Source organism: Chenopodium album, chromosome 6, assembly GCF_948465745.1.
Source record: "Chenopodium album chromosome 6, dcCheAlbu1.1, whole genome shotgun sequence".
Lineage (NCBI taxonomy): Eukaryota > Viridiplantae > Streptophyta > Magnoliopsida > Caryophyllales > Amaranthaceae > Chenopodium > Chenopodium album.
The window spans coordinates 11,463,251-11,484,145 of NC_137839.1; the positions used below are offsets into that span (position 1 = coordinate 11,463,251).

The 20,895-nt window shown below is 36.0% G+C and overlaps 2 protein-coding genes and 1 long non-coding RNA gene across 6 annotated transcripts; 2 read left to right on the forward strand and 1 right to left on the reverse strand.

The window, feature by feature from the left end:
- The first annotated feature begins 4,287 nt into the window (after positions 1–4,287).
- Positions 4,288–5,396, forward strand: LOC145634593 (uncharacterized). 2 transcript variants are annotated; one of them, XR_014113439.1, is made up of 2 exons: positions 4,288–4,862; positions 5,029–5,396. It is a non-coding gene; the product is annotated as an uncharacterized LOC145634593 (long non-coding RNA). The 2 variants fall into 2 exon arrangements; XR_014113440.1 differs by having other exon boundaries at positions 5,057–5,396.
- Positions 5,397–7,919: 2,523 nt separating this feature from the next.
- On the forward strand, positions 7,920–12,200 carry LOC145635857 (uncharacterized). 3 transcript variants are annotated; one of them, XM_081687226.1, is made up of 12 exons: positions 7,933–8,176; positions 8,282–8,338; positions 8,426–8,477; positions 8,592–8,665; positions 8,749–8,879; positions 9,092–9,177; positions 9,306–9,447; positions 9,535–9,699; positions 10,025–11,128; positions 11,531–11,644; positions 11,722–11,814; positions 12,029–12,200. In XM_081687226.1, exons 1-11 carry the CDS (start codon positions 8,152–8,154, stop codon positions 11,785–11,787), a joined length of 2,016 nt encoding a protein of 671 aa, XP_081543352.1. In that variant the 5' UTR covers positions 7,933–8,151; the 3' UTR covers positions 11,788–11,814; positions 12,029–12,200. The 3 variants fall into 3 exon arrangements, 2 of the variants coding, with proteins under 2 accessions (XP_081543352.1, XP_081543353.1); XM_081687227.1 differs by having other exon boundaries at positions 7,935–8,176; positions 9,535–9,657; XR_014113919.1 differs by lacking the exon at positions 12,029–12,200 and having other exon boundaries at positions 7,920–8,176; positions 10,025–11,172; positions 11,722–11,748.
- Positions 12,201–13,390: 1,190 nt separating this feature from the next.
- LOC145635858 (uncharacterized) lies at positions 13,391–18,652 on the reverse strand. The gene is made up of 5 exons (XM_081687228.1): positions 18,409–18,652; positions 17,293–17,422; positions 17,000–17,200; positions 16,595–16,762; positions 13,391–14,000 (listed from the first exon to the last, which is right to left on the reverse strand). Exons 1-5 carry the CDS (start codon positions 18,540–18,542, stop codon positions 13,554–13,556), a joined length of 1,080 nt encoding a protein of 359 aa, XP_081543354.1. The 5' UTR covers positions 18,543–18,652; the 3' UTR covers positions 13,391–13,553.
- Between the last annotated feature and the right edge of the window lie 2,243 nt (positions 18,653–20,895).

Below are 20,895 nucleotides of genomic sequence, written 5' to 3' on the forward strand. Positions count from 1 at the left end.
AAAAGACCCCTTGGAGGCGGTATCTCGTGTTGCATCCTTTTCAGATGAGATAGACAAATGGCAGAGGGAAGTCGATGCAATAGAAAGAGCACTCTACAATGTTGGTCTTGGCTTCGAGGATGAACGAGTGGAACCGATCGAGCAAGTTGTGCGAATCGAGCCTACGGTAAGTGTTCCGCCAGATCGAGTTGCAAGTGTTGAACGCAATGACAATTTGAAGCAACAATCGATCGAAGGAGGGTTTTTAGTGCGTAGCATTGAAGATCCCCCAGTCCAAGTCAAGGAGGACCCACTAGATAAGGCGACTTGGCGTCCCACAGGTTATGTCAGGAAGCCGCATCGCAGCCTAAACATCGCTAGACCGGGTGAGAAACCACCCGATCAAGCATTAGGCCAAGGGTCCTAGAAATTGTACTTGGTAAGAAGGTCGTGCGGGACCTAGATAAACCAGCGCTTTGCGGGAGGCAACCCGTATTTCATGCTTTCTAGGCTAGTTTTCCTTTTCCTTATTTTTCCTTTTTTGTATTATTTTTTTAGAGAGGCGAGGAGAGTGATATTTCACCAGTTTTAAGTGTTGTTGTACAGGTATGAATTTGACAGGTATAAAGACTTAGAAAAAATTTGAAGAAGAAAAGAAATCGGAGAAAAAGGGCCTCTCGGGCCCGATCGGGCGCGCAAGCTACCCAGAATTCAGCAGCAAATTCGCCCGATCGGGCGCGCAAGCGAGCTAGAAATCGAAGCCATTTTCGCCCAATCGGGCGAAACAGCCCGATCGGGCGCGCAACCAAGGTTGAATTCAGAGGCTATTTTCGCCCGATCGGGCGCTTTTTTTTTTTGGAAAATCGAGTGAAAAGAAAAAAAGATATGTCGGGCGAAGCTCGCCCGATCGGGCGAGCAAAGGGCGAAAATTTTGTTCGCGTTCGCGCCCGATCGAGCAGAGCTCGCCCGATCGGGCGCGCAACTTCACTTCTGGAATTTCTCACTTTCGCCCGATCAGGCGAGGCTAGCCCGATCGGGCGCACCTTCAGCCCGTCCCCCCTTTATTTTCTTTTCTCTTCTTTCTTTCCTCACTTTCTCCTTATTTCATCTTCTTCATTTCACTTTCTCTCTCTAAAACCTCCATTTTCAAACCTTCAACTCACACTTCAATCCAAGATCTCCTCCAATTCTTCCATCCAAACTTAACAATTCTTACATTTTCCAACTCCTCTCATCTTCCTCTACAATCTACACTAAATTTTCAACACTTTCTCTCAATTTCTTCTCAAACCCTAAGAGAGAGAAAGCTTCAATTCCTACTACTTTCACATAAAATGGCTTTCAAGAGGTCTAGAACTGTAAGGAGTGAAGGATCGAGGCAACAAGCACCCAGCATTGACCCGGAGTTGCAAATTCCGGGGTGGGAGAGGGTGGTCATCACCACCCAAGAGCAAAGGCAAAGGATGCTCAACCTCATCTCACGGCAGGTAATTCCTACTCGTTTTATTCATCATCCTACGCTTTCTAGACTAGGAATTGATAAACATGATGAAAATAAAAGGTGGTAATTTTGATATGTCTATTTTATATAGTGTTTTACCCCCGTCCCTTGGTCGTTATTAGTAGTGTTTTTGGCTCTTTCGAGCCACTTTTATTACTAATTTGTGTGTTCTAGTGTTTTCGTAGTTTTAGTTCTATTTTACAGGAAATTGCACTCTTGGAGCATTTTCCCGGGCCTTATTGAATCGACTACGGAAGCTAGAAGGACACGACCACTTTTGGAGCCCAAGATCGGTGAGAGTCGGTGATTAAGGGCTCGGTAATTGGGATCACGAGGCATTTGGACCATGTATTCGAGACCCGAGAGGAAATATGGATTGGGCCGAGAAATCTAGCCCAATCGAAGTCCAAGCCTCGAAGAAGAAGATCGGGCCCGATCGGGCAAGCATACGCCCGATCGGGCGGATGCGCGCAAGGGCACTCTCAAGGGAGAGGCGCGCCCGATCGGGTGAGCGTAGGCTCGATCGGGCGCGGCACATCAGTATGGGCGTTGTGAAAAAGGCGGGCCGATCGGGCGGCCCTTCGCCCGATCGGGCGCGTGTTTTCCTAGGGTCTGATTAGTTTAGTTTTAATTCGTGTTTTAGGAAAGGTTTAAATACAATTTGTACGGAATTATTAGGGACCGCTTCTCTTAGACTATCTCTTTTCTTAGACTTTCTCTCTCTACTTAGTATTTTCTCTCTCTTAAATTCTCTCTAAACTCTTGTTCTTAATTCCTTCATTAATTCCAGATTTATTTTGGTACAATTTCTTCCCTTTTTAATTTCAGCTATTTTAATTGTTTTCTTGATTATGCTTTTAATTATTTATTTGATTGGTTTAGTTATGATGATTAGTGAGTAGTTTAATTCTAGGGTTTATGGGGATCCATAATTAATATGAAGGGATAGTTTGTTATTATTGATTGTTGATATTGCATGATGATTTTCTATTGAATTGTTTTAATTCTTTGCAATTAGGTTATGAATCGAGCAGATGTAATTTGATTGTGAATGTTTAGCAATATTGAATTGATGAATCGAGCAGATGTTGATTTAATATTAAAGGCTATTTTTAATAGGAACTTAGGTCTAATAAATTGCGAGAGCCTGTTAGATCTATGTTGATTAATAAATTGCGAGAGCCTGTTAATCATGTTATCTATGCATTGTTAATTATTAATTACTTCGTTCTATCCCAGAATATTAATTATTGGTGAACCTGTGACCCTAGGTTTCCTTATTATTGATTCTTTTCTCCCTAAACTTATTCTTCGTAGTATAGAATTCTTACCCAAAAATATTGGTTACTTAGATAATTTAGAGTATAATAATTAATTAGAATTAAAAAGACCTGTTCCCTTGTGGAGTTCGACCCTACTTCCCTATCTACTGTAGTTAGTGATTTAGGTAATTATTTTTTATTAGGGGATACGACTTTACCCTGTCAAATTTTCAAAAAAAAAAAAAGGTGGTAATTGCTAAAATGGACATAACAGAAGGTGGTAATTGTCAAAATTTCCCTGCAAAAATAATAAGATGGTGGAATTCAAGTTGCAAATGTACGGGGGAAAGGGTGAAAATGGAAGAAAAGGTCAGAAAATGGGAGGAATAAGAACTAAAAAAAATGGAGGGAAGTGGAAGATAAGGGGTATTAAGGTAATTATATTAGCAAACTAACCTATACTTAACATTTTAATAACAACAAGTTTGCTGTATTGATTGGTATAAAAATTGGGTGGCATTAATTGAAAGAAAGATAAAATAAGGGTACCACTCGAAAAAGTCAATAGTTCAATGGTACGGTATCATTTGGAAAATCCCTATTTTAAATTTAAATACGAGATATATACAAGCTTGTCTTTTCAGTTTTCACTAGAGGGTGTTTTAGCTTTTGAAGTAGAAGTAAATATAGTAAATCGCTAAATAAAGCCTTAAATTACTTGATTTTGCATACATTTTGCGTCAAATTGACATCATTGCCTTTCCACCCTTTCTCTCTCACACTCCTCCCACCACCACCATAACAACCAACGCCACCAAAAACACACCAAAAATCTACTAATCCCACCACCACTATTACTGTGCATCAGAGCACACCACCACCATAGTCGCCATCACTACCTGCTGAAAGTTATTAAAAAAAAAGGAAATAGTTTGACTAAAATCGATGTGTTTTGGCCAACAGACTAATTAAATATAGACAAACCGACCAATCCCACCAATTTTTCTACACAAGGACGACTAGGTTATACCAGCTTGTCTTACCAGTTAACTAGATCACACTAACTTTGGTCAAATTGGGTTAGTTGATTCAACCCGTACACAAAACCAGTTAACATATTAGGAAATCGCTTTGAATAACTAATAACTCAAAATTGCATTCCAAACCATATTAATTGTTAACAAACCGAGAGATCTCTTGATGTAGTGGATGGGAGGTTACCTCGCATCCTCGAGGTGCGAGGTTCAATCCTCATCATTGGCAACAAATCTCACTTGACCCCTACCCCTCTAGAGCATTGCCAGCTAGGTATTTCTATGATAGGAGCCTTTGGCAAGGGCCTAATTGACCTTACCATGTAAAAACAAATAAAATACATGTAAAAACAAATAAAATTTTGCTGGTAAAACCAAAATTCACTACTACAAAAACTAGAATAAGAAACGCAAGATATAGAACGGTTAACTTAGATATGCAATCTCTAGAATTATATAGAACGCCTATCTTAGTTAACCGTTCTATTTGATTTTTTTTTTTTATTAAATTGTGATTTTATTACATAGAAACGCATATCTTAGTAAACCGTTCTATTTGATATATCCAAATTTTACACTTACAATATAGATCGCTCCTCTTAGTTAATCGTTCCATATGTTTAACATTATTTTTTTAAAAATAAAAATCTAACATACCAAGAGGCCCAAAATTCTATCCCTAATTTTCCTTAAAGAAAAAAAAAAAAATATCTAACCCTAACTCCTCTAAGAGCCGTCATTCTCAAATAACTTCCCCTCTTCATTTCCTCATCCTCTATCTCACGCACTTCTTGCTTCTTCCCTCATTTGAAACCCTTACTCCTTTCTCTTCTACCTTCATCCCTCAAAGTCCGATCATCATAAAAACTCCGGCTGACATCCGATTAACCCCTTCTCCGTCGTCTTCTTCCTATATTTACAACTAAACTTCGATGCAATACGGTGCGCGAAAGCTCAAACCATTGAAACCTCAATTTTTCTCTGTTTATGGTCGCAAGTTGTTGTGGGTTGATTGGGGTTTTACATTATTAAGGTAGGTGATGGCTGACATTGAATTGATTGGTGGGTCGTGTAAGGTGGTTGGAGGTGTGTAAATTTGGAAGTGCATTTTAATTCTTAATTATTAATTTAAGATCTATAACTTTTATCAATTGATATTTATTTTATGATTTGGATTATAATTTTTTATTTTTCATCTATGATTTGTGGGTGTTTGGTGCGGCTTCACTATTTGCGTGCACTATTGGTGAAGGCGCTGCGGAGGCGCTGCGGTGGTTAAGGTTGGTGGAGACATTGCGGTGGTCGACGTTGGTGGAGATGCTGCAATGGTCGAGGTTGGTCGAGGCGCTACTAGGGAGTGGTTCAAGTTTGTGGAAGCACTGCTGTTAGTTCAGGTTGTTGAAGCTCCGCTGTGGTTGAACTGTACTGTATCAAAATTAATTCTGTTGGTGGAGGTGGTTTCGAATTTCATGGGCAGTTTAAGTTGCACTTCTGAAGTTCTTAGTAGTTTAGCACATTGATAATTATTAAGTTAGGGTATAGAATTGTATCAAAATGTCCTTGAGATGTAATTATTTGAATATAAAGAATACTTAGTAATAAAGGTTCTTTTTAATGTGATATTTGACTTTTACAATTTCAATTCTATTTGATTTGATTTATCAATTGATTTGATAATTATTAATTGATTTGATATGCAACCTCTGTGATGCAAAATTAATAATTTTTAAAAAAAAAAATTGACAAAGAGAACGATTATCTTAGCTAACTGTTCTCTTTTATTCATTTTATATAAACATATAAAATAGGAAAGAGAACGGTTATCTCTTGGATATAGAACGCCTCTTGTACCCGTTCTCTTTTCCCTTGCATATAGAACGCCTCTTGCACCCGTTCTGTAAACTTTACACATCGCTTAGCAGAAGAACGCCTCTAAGGCGTTCTATAAGGCCTATTATAATAGTTCTCTAAGGCCTTTTTTGTAGTAGTGATTTATTGAATTTAAAAAAGAGATGACATGGATAAATATAAACAAATTGAACATCTTATTTTGAGATGTATGTTACTCAAAGTAACATTTGAACGTAAGTCTATCTTTTTATAGCCATAAATATTATGTAAGTTGCAAGGACGGATACAGGGGTGGTCAGGATAATACAATCGAGTTGCACCCATATTATATACTCCCTCCGTCCCTTAATACAATGCCTCTTTTAAGCATTTATTCCTCACATAATAAAGAGAAAGAGGGATTGTATTAAGGGACGCATGGAGTATTAAATATAATTTTGGTTGAGTTGGTAGCACAATTGCTATTTTATTTTTTGGGTTTAGAGATCAAAACCTGTAGCACACAGTTTCTATTATTTTTTTTTTTTTTATATTGTTATTTCCGTTTATTGCTCAATGCATCTTTTTTCTTTTAGTATTTTTATATATCATTTTTATTGGCTTAAGGAGTTATGGATATGTACTTTTTATAATCCTTCTTATTCTTTGTTGTAGCAATTTAAAATTCAACGACTTATGAATATGCTTTAGAAGACTGGTCCGGTTCATATAAAATTCCTAGATTCGTCCGCTTGCCAAATAATTCTAAACGTTTGAGGTTTTTTACATTTCCAAGATCTTATCATTAAATGTGCCTAAAATATGTTGTTGAATATTAGGGATAATAATGCAATATCTTTCACAATCAATTTTTAACTAGAATCGTGAAACTACTAACTATAGACAAGATAACTCAAATATAGCTGAACTGGTTAGAACTAGGGCTATCAAACAATCATCTCTCAAATAAATGGGTGAAACCAATCGAAATCCGACTCTTACATCCAAAAAATTTAATTTGGAGCTAAAAATTTGACAAACCAATCAATTCGATGTCAACCTGACCTCCAATTTTTAACCCAAGAATTGAAGAGCTACACTACCCAATCTAGTATCAATGCTAGAAAATTAAACTCATGACTCGATTTGGATTTGATATGTATGATCCCAACCCAACTTGCAATCAATTATAACATATAACTAAATTCAACCAAAGAACAATTGTAATTAACTTGACAAGACATAACTTGGGGCTCAATTCGACTTGAGAGTTGATTCAAACTAATTTAATTCTATAAGACCCGAAATTTGATTTAACCAACGTCATTATTCTATGATCGAAGTTGGATGAATCTCCCGTGGTTCCTTCCATCGGCGTCATTGAACCACATTAGCAATCCAGAAGAACTGGAAGCTCGAAACGACCGGTCAAAGGAATTGAATGGGACCCCTAGAAAAGAGCGTATAAAGGGAGGGAATTCGGAAAAGTCACTCTTTCCAACCTTTTCTATCTATAGAAGTAGGTTTTTGAAAGTCAATTTGAGATTTTTTTTTGCGTTGGTTTTTCCAACGAAACAAAGCACTTTATTGTCTTTCTCATTCGGAAGGCTCAGTCCCACACTCGGACCAACCTAAGTCAACCAAAATCCAACTCGATTCTATCTAATAGCTAATCTCAACTCGAGATAATTCAAATCCAATTCACTCGACTAAATGAATCCCTCCGACCCATTATTATTAATCAAACCAAAGTAAAAATGATTGAACTCATACTTCCATTAGTTAGAACAATCCAATTAATCAAATGTACGAAATCTTTATCATAATTGTGTTAAAACCCGTTTTGATTTCTTGTCCAACCCTTTCTTATACTCGAGGCTTATACAATCTGAACTTCACTCGTACCCAAGACACATTGTTTTGAGCTTGAATCACAACCAAGACACATTTGATCCGAGCTAGCTTGATCTAGCCTAAGGCACATTTGATCCAAACTTTACTCATATCCGTAGTAATCTGACCAAGATTTGATCTGAGCTGATACGCAACCGATCTAAACTTGACTTGAACTTGATATTAATCATTACAAACTCATCCCAAATCGATATGAGCTCAAACCAAGTCGACAATAACCCAAACAAAACATGATACAAATCGAAGTAGAATCTAACCCGAATTATAAATATCTGCTTTCACCCGAATTTGAAGTAACCCGAAAAGATCCGATTCCTGGCCCCCCATCTTTTTATGATGTTGTGACTTTTTTTTTTTTTTTTTTTTTTTTTTTTTTTAATACAGTTCATGAAAGAGACAAATACGTGATTTAGGCATGTGAAAATTTGAGGCCACCACTAAAAAATCTTTGAGCTTAGGTGGGTCCATGTCTTAGATGCCTTCATCACTGAGGTTCATCCACATCTAATCCAAACTCCTAACCATCCTATCTAAAAGCTTATCAAAATTTCCTTGAAAATTGTTTTCTTTTCATTTAACAACTGAAAATCATCATTTAATTCGACATTGCTCGATTTTCCGTTCGTTTTCAATGCCTGGAACTATCCAAGTATCGGGTATGTTGTAGCTCATCATGCCTTAATTAGTTTGTGTACCAACATGAAGTGTATTATAACTGCTATAACAGATTTCTGATTTTTTTTTTTTTTTTTTTTTTTCAGTACTTGAATTGGTGGGACTACCATCTCCACCACAATCTTCATCAATGGGTGTTAAGGGTATGAAAATTGTTTCGTTTAGATTAAATCTCGTCTACATCTTTACTTTGTGTCATATATTAAACTCTTAGTCTTGGGGCAATGCAGTTTCTATGGGAAAACAGGCACATGAAATGCAGGACAATAAAGAAACTTCTTTGTAATGTCACTTGACTTCATGCTAATTCGTCGTACTCCTTTGTATGTTTGTAGCATTTTATTTTTTGGAATTAGATCCTAACGATGGAAGTTTATACCTTTTCCATTTTTATAGTGCATTAGCTTCTCTACGGGACAAATTGAATGTGTCGATACGTGACTCTGAAGGGAGTGAAATAGCACATACAGGTCAGTAAATACTGCAGAGCATATATATCAGTATGAGCAGTGATTCAGTGACAGCCACTGATGGAAGTGTAGTTGCTTTGCAGATGTTGAAACTAGGTCCATTGTCGAAAAGGGTACTTGGGATGATCTATTCCCACTTAAAGACGGGGGGCATATCCGTATGAGACTGCATTTTATCCTTACAGAAAATGAGCTGAACAGGATTCGCAGTATGGTAATTATCTGTCGAATTCTCAACTGAATCAGTCCTAAAACAGAACCTTATAAAGATTTTGTCGATATACTTGTAATATCATTGCAAAGTGAATAAATCACCAATGAAGTATGATTGTGGCTATCATGTACGACGTATATATATGAGTCTCTAAGAGTTATCTCATCGCCATTGTGCCTTATATAATGTGTAGGAGTATTGTTGACTTGCAGAGAGAATCTGCAGCTCGGAAAAAGCAGGTGGATCTTCAGAAGAGGAGTCACAGTAGCTCAGATTTAGCAGTTGCTTCTGGTGGTAGGTCTGCATCATCTTTGTTCCTCAGCTTTGTACTAATATGAATTGTGTGTGCATTAAACATGAGGTACGAAGGGAAATTTTTTTTGACAATTTTCTAGTAGTGTGATTCTAAATCGTTATTGATATCAGCCCTGCGTCTTCACAAGATTCACTCAAGGCTCAGCATCAGACTCGCGAAAGAAGTGTACCGCCTGACAGCCAAGCTAAAATAATATTGACAGATTCCAATGATGAAGTTTTGAACAAAGCTCAACCTGGTCAGAAGAAACAAGTAATTTTTGTGATGCTTTTTATTTAAGTTCATTTTAAATTCATAAATTGCATAAACATATGTTTCAAATACGCTTTCTGCAAACAGGCACTTTCCACCTCCAAATCAACTGGGGCACTGGATAAGTTTCCGGCTTATCAACAGCTGAAGGAAAGAATTCAAGGACAAAACGTGGAGCAGCAGAGACGGTCAAATAAAACACCTACCAATGTAAGGAAATTGATGCTTGCTATTGAAAGTAGTCCAGTGAAGGTATCTGTTTACTGACAGTTATGCTCATAGTGTCATTCAAGGTTTTACCTATGTTACTCGGACTCTATAATTCACCTCAAGCACCCAATTCAAATCTCCAACACCAAACCATGGGTATAGAAAATTGTCACTTCATTTTGGAACCAAATTATGGAAAGTTTTTATAAAATAGGCGAGTCTATTATGCTGTCACATACTTGTGTCTTAACATATGTATCTGAGTCCGAGTAACATAGCCTTTTACTGCATTTACACCTTAGATATGAGATACCGAGATTTTTTTTTTTTTTTTTTTCCTGAATCAACTGCTACTAATAAACCACAGGCAACAACTCAATTTAGCAGTAGTACTATTGTGGATATTCCTTCCAAAGAGCCAAGCTTAAAGAAGATGGTTGCTGTCAATACTGAACCAGTTGTCTCGAACTTAGAATCAGCACCAGCACTTTCAACTCAGGAAAAAGTAGGTGAAGAAAGAAGGGAAAGAATACCTGTTACTGATGAAACAAAGGAATTGAGTCGATTAAGGAGTAATACTAGAATGGATAACCCTTTCAAAGTGCCAATCTTAAAGAAGACAATTTTTGCTAACAGTAAACCAGTTTTGTCCAAATTTTTAACCGCATCAGCTACTTCTACTACAGGGGAAATAGAAAAAGAAAGAGGGAAATTATTAACTGTTAAAGATGAAGCAAAGGAAACAATCTTAAAGAAGACAGTTGTTGTAAATTCTGAAGCAGCACCCAGTCCTTCGACTCCAGAGGAGATAGGGAAAGAGTTGTTTTCCAGTAAATATAAAACTAAGGAAACAGGGAAATTAAGCAGTAATACAAGAGTGCATACTCCCATGAAAATGCCAATCTTAAAGAAGGTAGTTTCAGTGAGTTCCGTAACAGATATGTCCAACTCAGAATCAGCCTCAGCTTCTTCTACTTCAGAGAAAATGGGGAAAGGAAGAGAGAAATATAAGGACTATGGATCAACTCAACAAGAGATTTCTGATGAGTATAGTAAAGCTAATACCCAACATACAAATGAAGAGAGTAAAGAGGAGAAAAATGCAATGAAAAAGTTGCATACATCACCTATTTCTGAAAAAAGTACATTTTCTTTGAATACTCTTCTTGAAGCATTACCGAGAAGAAAGCAGTCTTCTACTGAATTGTTCAACCGAAAGTATGGATATACTACCAAAGACGCTTTAGTTATTGATGATAAATGGAGAAGCAAACAATGGAAATCTTCTCAATGTAGAGGAACATCTAAAGTGTTTGATGGGAATGAGCATCATTCAATTGATAGCTTACACGGCTGGATATTTTTGGATGAAATGATACGCTCATGTGTTTTAAGAGATGACAGCAGGCCACGTCTGAATGTACCTGAAGGTTGTCTTTCCAATTGCAGTCAGGATAATGATCATGAAAAGGTCAGTCCACACCTAGCTGACCACAAGAAATGAAGCTTATACTAGTATGCACTTCCTCTTTCATCCTAGACAGATCTAAAGCACTGTGCATCATGCATAAAATGTTCTACTTTAACAGCAAATCTATGAAATCACTCCTAGCAAGTTCTTCTAAACTACTCACGTGAATTTGCTTAAAATAAAATAATCAAGTTGTCTAAAGATTAGATTTGCACTAATAGCGATTAATTTGCATGCTTAGTGCTGTGTGGTACGTCATTTTATTATTACAAGTATAAATAATGAAGCTGTCTTCATAGGGGGGAAATGCATTTTAGCTATGTGCTATCATGTTGTATTGTCAAATTAACTGTACAAGGAAACTTCTGATTTTTTTTTTTTTTTTCTTTGTTGTGATTTCAGCTCACAGATACTGGCCTCACCCAAAGAAAAAGTGAGAAGAGAACTACTGGATCGAAAAAATTGGAGTCCAACAGATGGCCTGACAATATACCATTTACTGGACCAGGCGGCCAGGTTTAGTTGTTACTGATCAATCTCCATCAATTTGCATATAACAGTGACTGGAAAATAAAGCAAAATTGTTTATGCAGGTAATGAAGATCGCGATCATGGCAGGCTTTGGCCTCCTTGTATTGCTCACAAGACAGGGAAAATAAGAGGTCTTACATTTGTATTCGTTCAAGGTAAATGCTTCATTCAAAACTGTCTATATGAAACCTCATAGTTGATATGTACATTGAAAGACATCCTTTCCAATTATTGCATGTAGAGTTATCTTTTAAGTAAGCTATTACATATCACATAAACTAAGGTTACAGAGTATATTATTTGCATCGAGTTAGCTCTATTCTATGAGCTGGGATGATCACTGATACTTAATTTCTCCTTTATATGCAGACAATACAGCCAATGGTTAATTTTGCGATCAGCTTAGGATGCGGTTATCATACAAACACTCTGTATATCATCAAACATGTATGTAAAAGCATATCAAACTGCTTTGTGCTAATGTAATTCTAGTATTGTATTTATTCATCTTGCTGCGGACTCTTTTCAGAGTTTCAGGAAACTACAGGCTCAGATAAAAGTGAGAGTAAATTTCGTTTTTTCAAAAGGCATGTTAGAGTTATAAAATACCAAGTGAGCAAGTCCAAGGTAATCATCATGATAAACAAAACGTGCAATACCACAAAGCTTATCAAAAATGCTTTAATCTGCTCTTATCTAAAAACCTACATAGATCAACAGGATCATGAATCAACAGCCTTGACTTCACATTTTAGCTACACATTATTGTTTTAAGTTGTTTGATACTTCGATTTCATTGTTTATTGCTTAAATGTCTTAGCAAATGAATAAAACAAGCAAATGCAAATATTGAGTTTAATGCTCTCATTTATGCAACTGAACATAAATCATAGAGACAAATTTGATAATCCCAAACTTTTCTCTCTCAAAAGTCTCAGTCACTTAACGCAAAATTTAAGCAAGAAAGCGTAGAAATGTTTAATGATAAAGGGCGTATGCCTAAGAATAAAACAGAATACGTAGAACAAAAAAAAGACGAAGATAGTACCTGAATGTCGTCTCCTCATTCCTGCATTCCAACGCTATGAAATCGTACATTGCCTGTTCCCCAAATTCTCAACGGCCTAACTCGAACCATTACCATTATCTTCTCTACTCATATTTTTGTACCCCTTATAGTCAATGGACTTGTTACGATCTTCAACAATGGGATCTTGGGTCCTCCCATTTTCATCACCACCCAATTTCAAAGTTCAGGCATTTTACCAAAACCCAAACCAAGGTCACCCACTATTGTTGAATTTTATCTTGATCCATTTTCTACCTGCACAACAGCACAAGCTCCAAAATTAAGTTGCAACGGTGATGATTCTTCGGTTTTTACTTTCCTCCATATTAACCGATTCTTGGTTTCCAACATGGTTGTTATCCGCCATTGTAGGAGGAAGAAAGTGAAGATTAAAGAGAAATGGCAAAGCCACCCAACATGAATATACTGAGATTTTTAGGGGAGATGAAAGCCAACAGCAGTGGTTGTACCGGTGTAGGCTGTCTTTCTGAATATATGTATCACATTTCATAAACTCAAGCATGATGTACATTAGGTTAATGTACACCTAGTGCATTATAGTGTTTACCATCAACAAAAGTATCACAAAAATTAAGGCAAACTTGGCAGTAAAAAGGTTAAAGTCTCCAAATATATTCGAGAATTTAATAAGCCTGAAGGGATTACTAAAGAAACATACTGCTCAGATTCACATTCACTCTTTTAAATTGTTACACAAATCGTATGATGTCCAAATTTGTACATAAGCACATCTTCTCGTAATCAGTTCCACTATAGCAGCATCAGTACAGTACGCACAGAATAGCAAAATGAGATTCAAAATTATTAAAAAGAGTATTCCTTTAGATCTTCCTTTGAGTCGCCAAATTCCACATCAGCCAAACATTCGTCAGCACTAAGGGGAGGAAGGTTTCTAGTCTTGCGCTTAAGGTTATGTCTATGCCATTCACTCTTGAAGTGCTCTCTGTATTGTTTTGCATCACCTACAAAAGCGTTGCATGTGCTGCATTTGGTTTGCTTCACTTCCGGCTCAGAAGTTTTAGTACTACTTGAAACCGACTGCTTTTGTAACCTCTCACTTAGCTGATGAACAGAAGGTTCAGCTGGTTCCTTGGGCAGGCTTGGTGGAATGTCTTCATTGAATTCATCAAAAGCATCAACACCAGTATCTCCCTCTGAATGAACAGAGACGGCAAGAATTTCTAGCCTTCCTTGTAGATTCCTCACAAAGCTATCAAATTCTCGGAATATACCTGGATCCAGTTCACAGACCTGCACTCGTAAATTAGAACACATGAGTAACATTGTAAAAATTTTAAGCTTATAATTCCTGTATGAGCAGGAATTCAGGAAATCAGCAGCCCTCACATTATTATATTAGCATTCATTACAGCCTGACAACAATCTCCTCAAGTCCATTTTCATGTACTCATAAATATCCTATCCCTCTAATACATATTATTCAAACAATAGAGGTATTGGAAAAGGCTATTCTATACTGGGCAAGGGCAAAAATTAATGTCAATGAAAACATAACATGATAACAACAATCATTATAAGTTGAACACCTAAAGGTTGTAGTATGTGTCAATGCAGGGATGATTGACCAATGGGCCAAAGAGCAAAATAACTAAGGCCTCAATGTAAACAACACTAACATTTGAGTGGGATCATGAAAGGCTAGTCTGACTAAATATTTCCAGAAATTCTAGTATATTGGCTAAACTCATATCATGAAGCCAAAGCCAAAACTACAGGAACACAGATTTGATAGCAAGTAGGGCTCCACTCCAGTATAGTTGCATCTAGCTCAAGCTACTGAAGACTTCTATTTGTCCTTGCCTAACCCAAAAGCAAGATTGATCCCACCCGTTTATAAATCAATAACAATTTAGCATCCTTTACAGCTTCCAAGACACGACTTGCTCTCTCTATTCCCACGTGAAAGGGGTCATTCATGCTAGACAACACCAAATTGAACTAATACTTTTCAAGCTGGCTAGTCTGTCTTCTATCCTTTCACTAGAGATGTGTAACTAATTCCCAGAAATCCGCTCCACATACTGAACATGTCCTAGCCAATGTATAGATTAAAGTGGTAAATTGATAAACTTCCCTACTGGATCGATACGAATCAGCGCCACTTGCGCCAGTCTATGAAGGAAAATAAGTTGATTACCTCAAAAGTCTAAGCCATGAATTAAAGGAGCTCAAGAGCTGTGAAACAAATGCACAATACCTTAACATTATGCCCAAGATTACTTGACCAAGGGTTTGTACCAGAACATTAAATATTAGGCCAGCTTTCCACGCTAGTGGTAGGGAAAGACAATTTGCCAGATACAAGATCTTTCAGCAGACAGCACTAATTATAGGATCAGAAATACGTAAACATTGAAGCAGTGTAAGTGTGTAACACTGCTGAGAGTTTGGGTTTGTGGGCATATAAGTACCCCCAGATGGTCTTTCAGAAAAATTCCCTTTACTAGTTCCCAACAGATATAATGTGTAGTAGAGTACATCCAAACCTTCACACACTTTAGCAATAAAGGGATCCACGTCGATTGTTAATGATTTTGTCGTACGGTATCCAGAGCTTAATTCATTAGGATATTGAATCATTTATGCCTTAAAGAATTGATTCTCTAGATGAACATACATTTAAGGCAGATCAACTCACACAAAGCATAACAACAGAGCAATTCAGAGATAAACATTTGAAATACCATGGAAATGTTTGCGTATATAGTTTACTTAAATTCAAAAAACAGATAAGCTGGCAGGTGGAAAAGGCTTCTCGGAGTAAATTCAACTATAATATGATCAAGTGTAACAGCAGACTGCACAGGGATGAGCACCCTTCTCAATTTTTTTCATGGAATATTTGTATAGCATTACACTATATAAACAATTTAGATCAATATATAAATACTTCCATTTACAAAAAATATTGCAACACTAACTTCTTCACTATTTACATATTAACTTTGACCACTTTTATTTTTTAATTTATTGGAAGCAAATGTTAACAAGTAACATGTTGAATTAGTTTCATTGTATATTTTCATAATATAAAATTTTATTACTTTTTACGGTTATTATTAACATAAAAATTAAATTTTTTTCAAAAAAAAAAGGATGGTTATCATTTGCATATTAACTTTGACCACTTATACTTTTAATTTTATTGGATGTTATCAAGTAACATGTAGAATTACTTTCATTGTACATTTGCATAATATAAAATTTAATTTCTCTGTACGGTTATTATTTGCATACAATTTGAGAGAGAAAAAAAAAGGTGGATAGAGCAAGAGAGATTAAAAAAATGTGTGGATATAGTTAAGACATTGTGTATTGATTTTATGCTTTTTATAATTTACTCACACAAAGAGGACAAAAAATTAAAGAGAGCAATGTTGAACCTTTGATTAAATATATTGAAAATGGGGGTTTGTACAAGCTAGCAACTTTAGGAGGAGGTTTGGAATTTTATTCATAAGAGGAGGAGCTTAGGCAAAATATTTTAGGAATTGAGGAAAAAGAACTTGATATTGGGGCTTATGAGGTTTCACAATCAAGATAGCTTAACCAATTTTTGGGTAGCATATACCAAATGTCCCCTAATTGTTACAATTATTAGGCACATTATATTCAAAGATGATCCAAGTCCCAAATCATTCAAATAACACACCCAAAAAAGTATTATCCAAGAAATAGGCTCAACTCCAATAAACTTGCAGGAATGGATAAAAAGGGAAAGTTTAGAGCTGCAAACATAACAGTCAAGTAAAAAAAGATATAAACAAACAATATCAGGGCTGCAAAATTAGGATGAGAAGCACTGATGTAATGAACAAACTTACAACTGAAAGTTGATTTCCAGATTCCTCCTTTGACACAATATCCCCATGCCCTGTTTCTAGCTTCTCCTTGATAGAGGGAAAGCTCTCAGGAGAAACAGTGATTCGGAGCCGCATTGGAGATCTTTTAATGGGAAATTTCTGCTGAAGCTGACGGATAACCTCTAGTGCCTACATTATGTTCATAATAAATTAAGGAACTCCATTATATAAGAAAAAGTGTGGGTTATTTTAGGACTGAGATAAAGTTGCAATTCAATAATCAAAGGCATTAGCTTAACAAAGATGCAGAACTATACTAATGACTCCAACAACAAAGCAAGATATGAAGATTGTGAAAACAAAAGATTGAGATGCTAGCAAATCAGGGAAAGGAAATTTAAGCCAATGAACTGAAGGACTGCTAACCTGCTTCTTTGAACTGCTATGGGGATCAACAGCATAGTGAATTTCATGCATCAAACGTTCAATCATACTAATTGTATAAGGATGCTTGGTCTCGGGATTAATAGTCTTCTGCATGACAATAGTTGCAATATCCCGAAATTGACTCGATAACTGGGCCTCCCTCTCTTTCCCTGCAACTTGAAGCTCTCCTTTGTCCAAAATCTAACCAAAAAAAACTTGTATCAGAAGACCAAGCTATTGCATCCCTACAACATTAGAGTTTCAAAATTAAAAGGCAAAGAAAATCTGTGCACCTCCAAACATATCTTTGACTGATCATCTGTCCCGAAAGCAGCAATCAAATCCTTTGACTTGGCTAGGACTCCTTTTGAAACATTAGAATACACAATTTGGGATTGCAATACTTCATCTATATCTTTCTCTCTGTTTCAAAAATTTTAACAAACTCAACGACATAAATGATGAAAAAGAATTCACATTTGTGGAGCAATTGCTAAACCTAATATCACATCAAATTTCAGCAAATCAAAAATACACAAAGTGTTTAAACCCTACTTTTTTCCTAATTAACTCATTTCTCAACCAAAACTTCCTTGTGTGGCCACGCATCCACCATAGCATACACATCTCCGCCACATAAATCTTAAAAAGAACCTCAATTCCGTACCACATGATAGTGCAGGCCATATGATAGAATTCTAATAACAAGATATACAAAATTTGATATTATGTAAAATGTTTTTGGATTAGTCTAGTTTTATACTATCAAAATAACATCATTTTGTAATTTTAATTAGTAGAACATTAATACAAGTAAGATGGGTAAATTCTTGGCGGTAAAACCCAAAAAGGAAATTACTTAAATGCTACAAAACTCTCATCAAATCAAAGTAATTCATTCATACAAGTAAGAAAGAACCCTAATCAGATATGACCCAAAATGTTATCATGAAAAATATTTTTGGATAAGTCTCGTTTTATACTATAAAATTAACATCATTTGTAATTTTAAACTAGTAGAACATTAATACAAGTAAGATGGGCAAATATTTAGAGGTAAAACCCAAAATGAAAATCAATTATATGCTAGAAAACTCTCATCAAATCAAAGCAATTAATTCATACAAGTAAGAAAGAACCCTAATCAGATATGACCCAAGATATACCAATAATGCTATTATGAAAATAACATCATTTTGTAATTTAAATTAGTAGAACATTAATACAAGTAAGCTGGGTAAATTCTTGGTAAAACCCAGAAAGAAAATCAATTATATACTACAAAACTCTGAACAAATCAAAGCAATTAATTCATACAAGTAAGAAAGAACCCTAATCAAATTTGACCCAATATTGAATTGGAAATACAATCAATAATTCATTTCAGATAGAAAGAGAGAGAAGATTACACGCCAGAACGCCAAGAGAGGACTTTGTTCTTGTAGCAAGCAATTTCAAAGCGGTTGCCATGCTTCTTCAATCGAACTACGGCAACGTTTGTGAGGCGCTTCTGGCCTATCGGCTGTAACAACGTCCTCGACATTTTATGAGTTTTTTCAACCTTCGCTTGTTCTACTGCCGCCGCTTCCGCCGCCTAACCAAAGCTCTCAGGGAGGAGTTGTAATGTGCTTTTCGGAATACGGGTTTTAGAGCTATGCACATGAGGATTCATTTTACACATTTTGTTCACTTTATATACGGAGTAAATAAAATGTTATGGACTATTCTCCATTTCGTAATAATCGTACTCCTTTTGTTTTATAAAAATCGAAACAATAGGTACAAAGTTTTAGGGAAAAAAACAGTTGTAATATAAAGGAAATTTTGCAAAAAATCACCTTTTAAATTATTATTTTTTTTTTCATATAACCACCTTTTAAAAAAATGTTGCAAAAGACCACCAATTTAAAAACAAAATGTTACAAATTACCACCTTTTTAGCCAAATTTATCAATTGTTTTACATTGAACTGGTGGTCGTTTAAAAGGTGGTTATAAGCAAAAAAAAATTAGAAGGTGGTTTTTTGCAAAATTTCCTAATATAAAATAGTCTCATTTGTATTAAGTATTAAATAGTTTTTAATAGCTGATTGTATTAGCTAATTGTATAAAACTGTTTGGTAAACAGTTGATTGGTTAAAGTTGTTTAAGCATTCAATAGCCAATAAGCTAATTGTGGGTTTTTAACGATTCAGTTTTTGACCCGAATCGTTAAACCCGACTCTTTCGAACCGATCCGAAAAGGAAATGAACCATTAAAAACCCTTTTTTGAAAATCAAAAACCGACCAAATCAAATTTTTTCTAACCCGAAACCGAATTGAACCAAATTTGTGCGAACCATTACTAACCCGACCCGTTATCAAGCCAAACCGTGACTACCCAAAACTGAAAACAACCCGAAATGATTAGGACTGAACCCGATAGTAACCCAACCCATTTTAAACTGAAAACGCGTGAACCCAGTAAAAATCCAACAAACCTAAATCGGTCCAACCTGTAACCTGTTGTGACCGAACCATTTATAATTGTTAGTTTAGATGAACTACTACGAGAGGGTGGGTGAATAGTAGTAGGTTCCAATAGCGGAACTTAAGCGGAAATAAACAATTAAAACGTAAAGGAACTTAAAGCACACATCAAGTTTTACGAGGAAACCATCCAGTGCCTAACTGGAAGTAAAACCTCGGCCCTATTGGGACTTATAAACAAATTCCACTATAATAGGCAACTCTCCTAGTACAACCTATTACACAGACCTTTGCTTTGCAAGTTCCACCACGAACACTTGACTATATGATAGGACACCTCCTACCAGACCTAAGACACCTCCTAGGACCCTTTTCTTCCTCTACCCAGGACACTTCCTAGGTGACCCAAGACACCTCTCAGGTTCCTTTCACTCACTGTGCACTCACAGCTACCACTCGACTTTTAGAGAATTCAAACTCATACACAAACGTGAATTTAAGAGAATCCACAATCTCACCCCAAATCCAATTACAACACAAAGACACACTCTAACACATAAATGGAAAGCTACACATGAAACCCGAAATCAAAATGATAAAGCTTTAACTTTTGGCAAACTTACTCTTAAGCACTAAGTGGTTTTCACGCTTAAAACTCTCATTTTGCTTTGCTGAATTACTTCTATATTTATAGAGATTCCTCAGCTCACAAAGTAAGTTTTTCGTAAATAAGATAAGTTAAACAAAAATCTAATTTTATCTCTTTAAAAACCGAAACCAAACCAGATTTAATTTTGTTTTATTTGAAAACCAAATCTTATCAAATTCGTTTTAATTAAAAGATAGAATTTTATGAAAAAGATAAAACCGAGTTAAATCAGATTTTAAGGATAAAATCAAATAAATACTTTTTCATAAAACCAAACTTATAATTATCTTATACGAATTGATTAGTTTGCCAAGCCTTATCTGATTTCTAATAAATTCCATGCATAACAACCATTAACATGTTTACATCAACCTACAAAACAAACTTATCTTTTATACAACTATAAGTTATGAAGTCCATCTTTTTTGGTTGATATCTCGATCTTTGCACTGATCCTTGGTTGTTGAGGCTTGCCCCGGCATTACACCAGAACCAAGTCGTTACAACCCGTTTTGAAGTTCCTGCTAAGAAACTTCGGGAAGTTCCATTGCTGGAACTCTTCTTCTGTCTTTTACTTGTCCTCATGGATCTTCTAAAGTTCCTTTGTCTCATTTCCTACTTCAGCTCCCATCGCTTACTGAACCTGCAAACATCACAACACTAGAAAATCCTTATTAAAAGGAAGTTTGCTCAATTCTTAACATCATCATCAAAACCTCATAAGGGTCAACAATAATCCATAACTCGTTATGACCGAATCGTTTCCAACCCATAACCC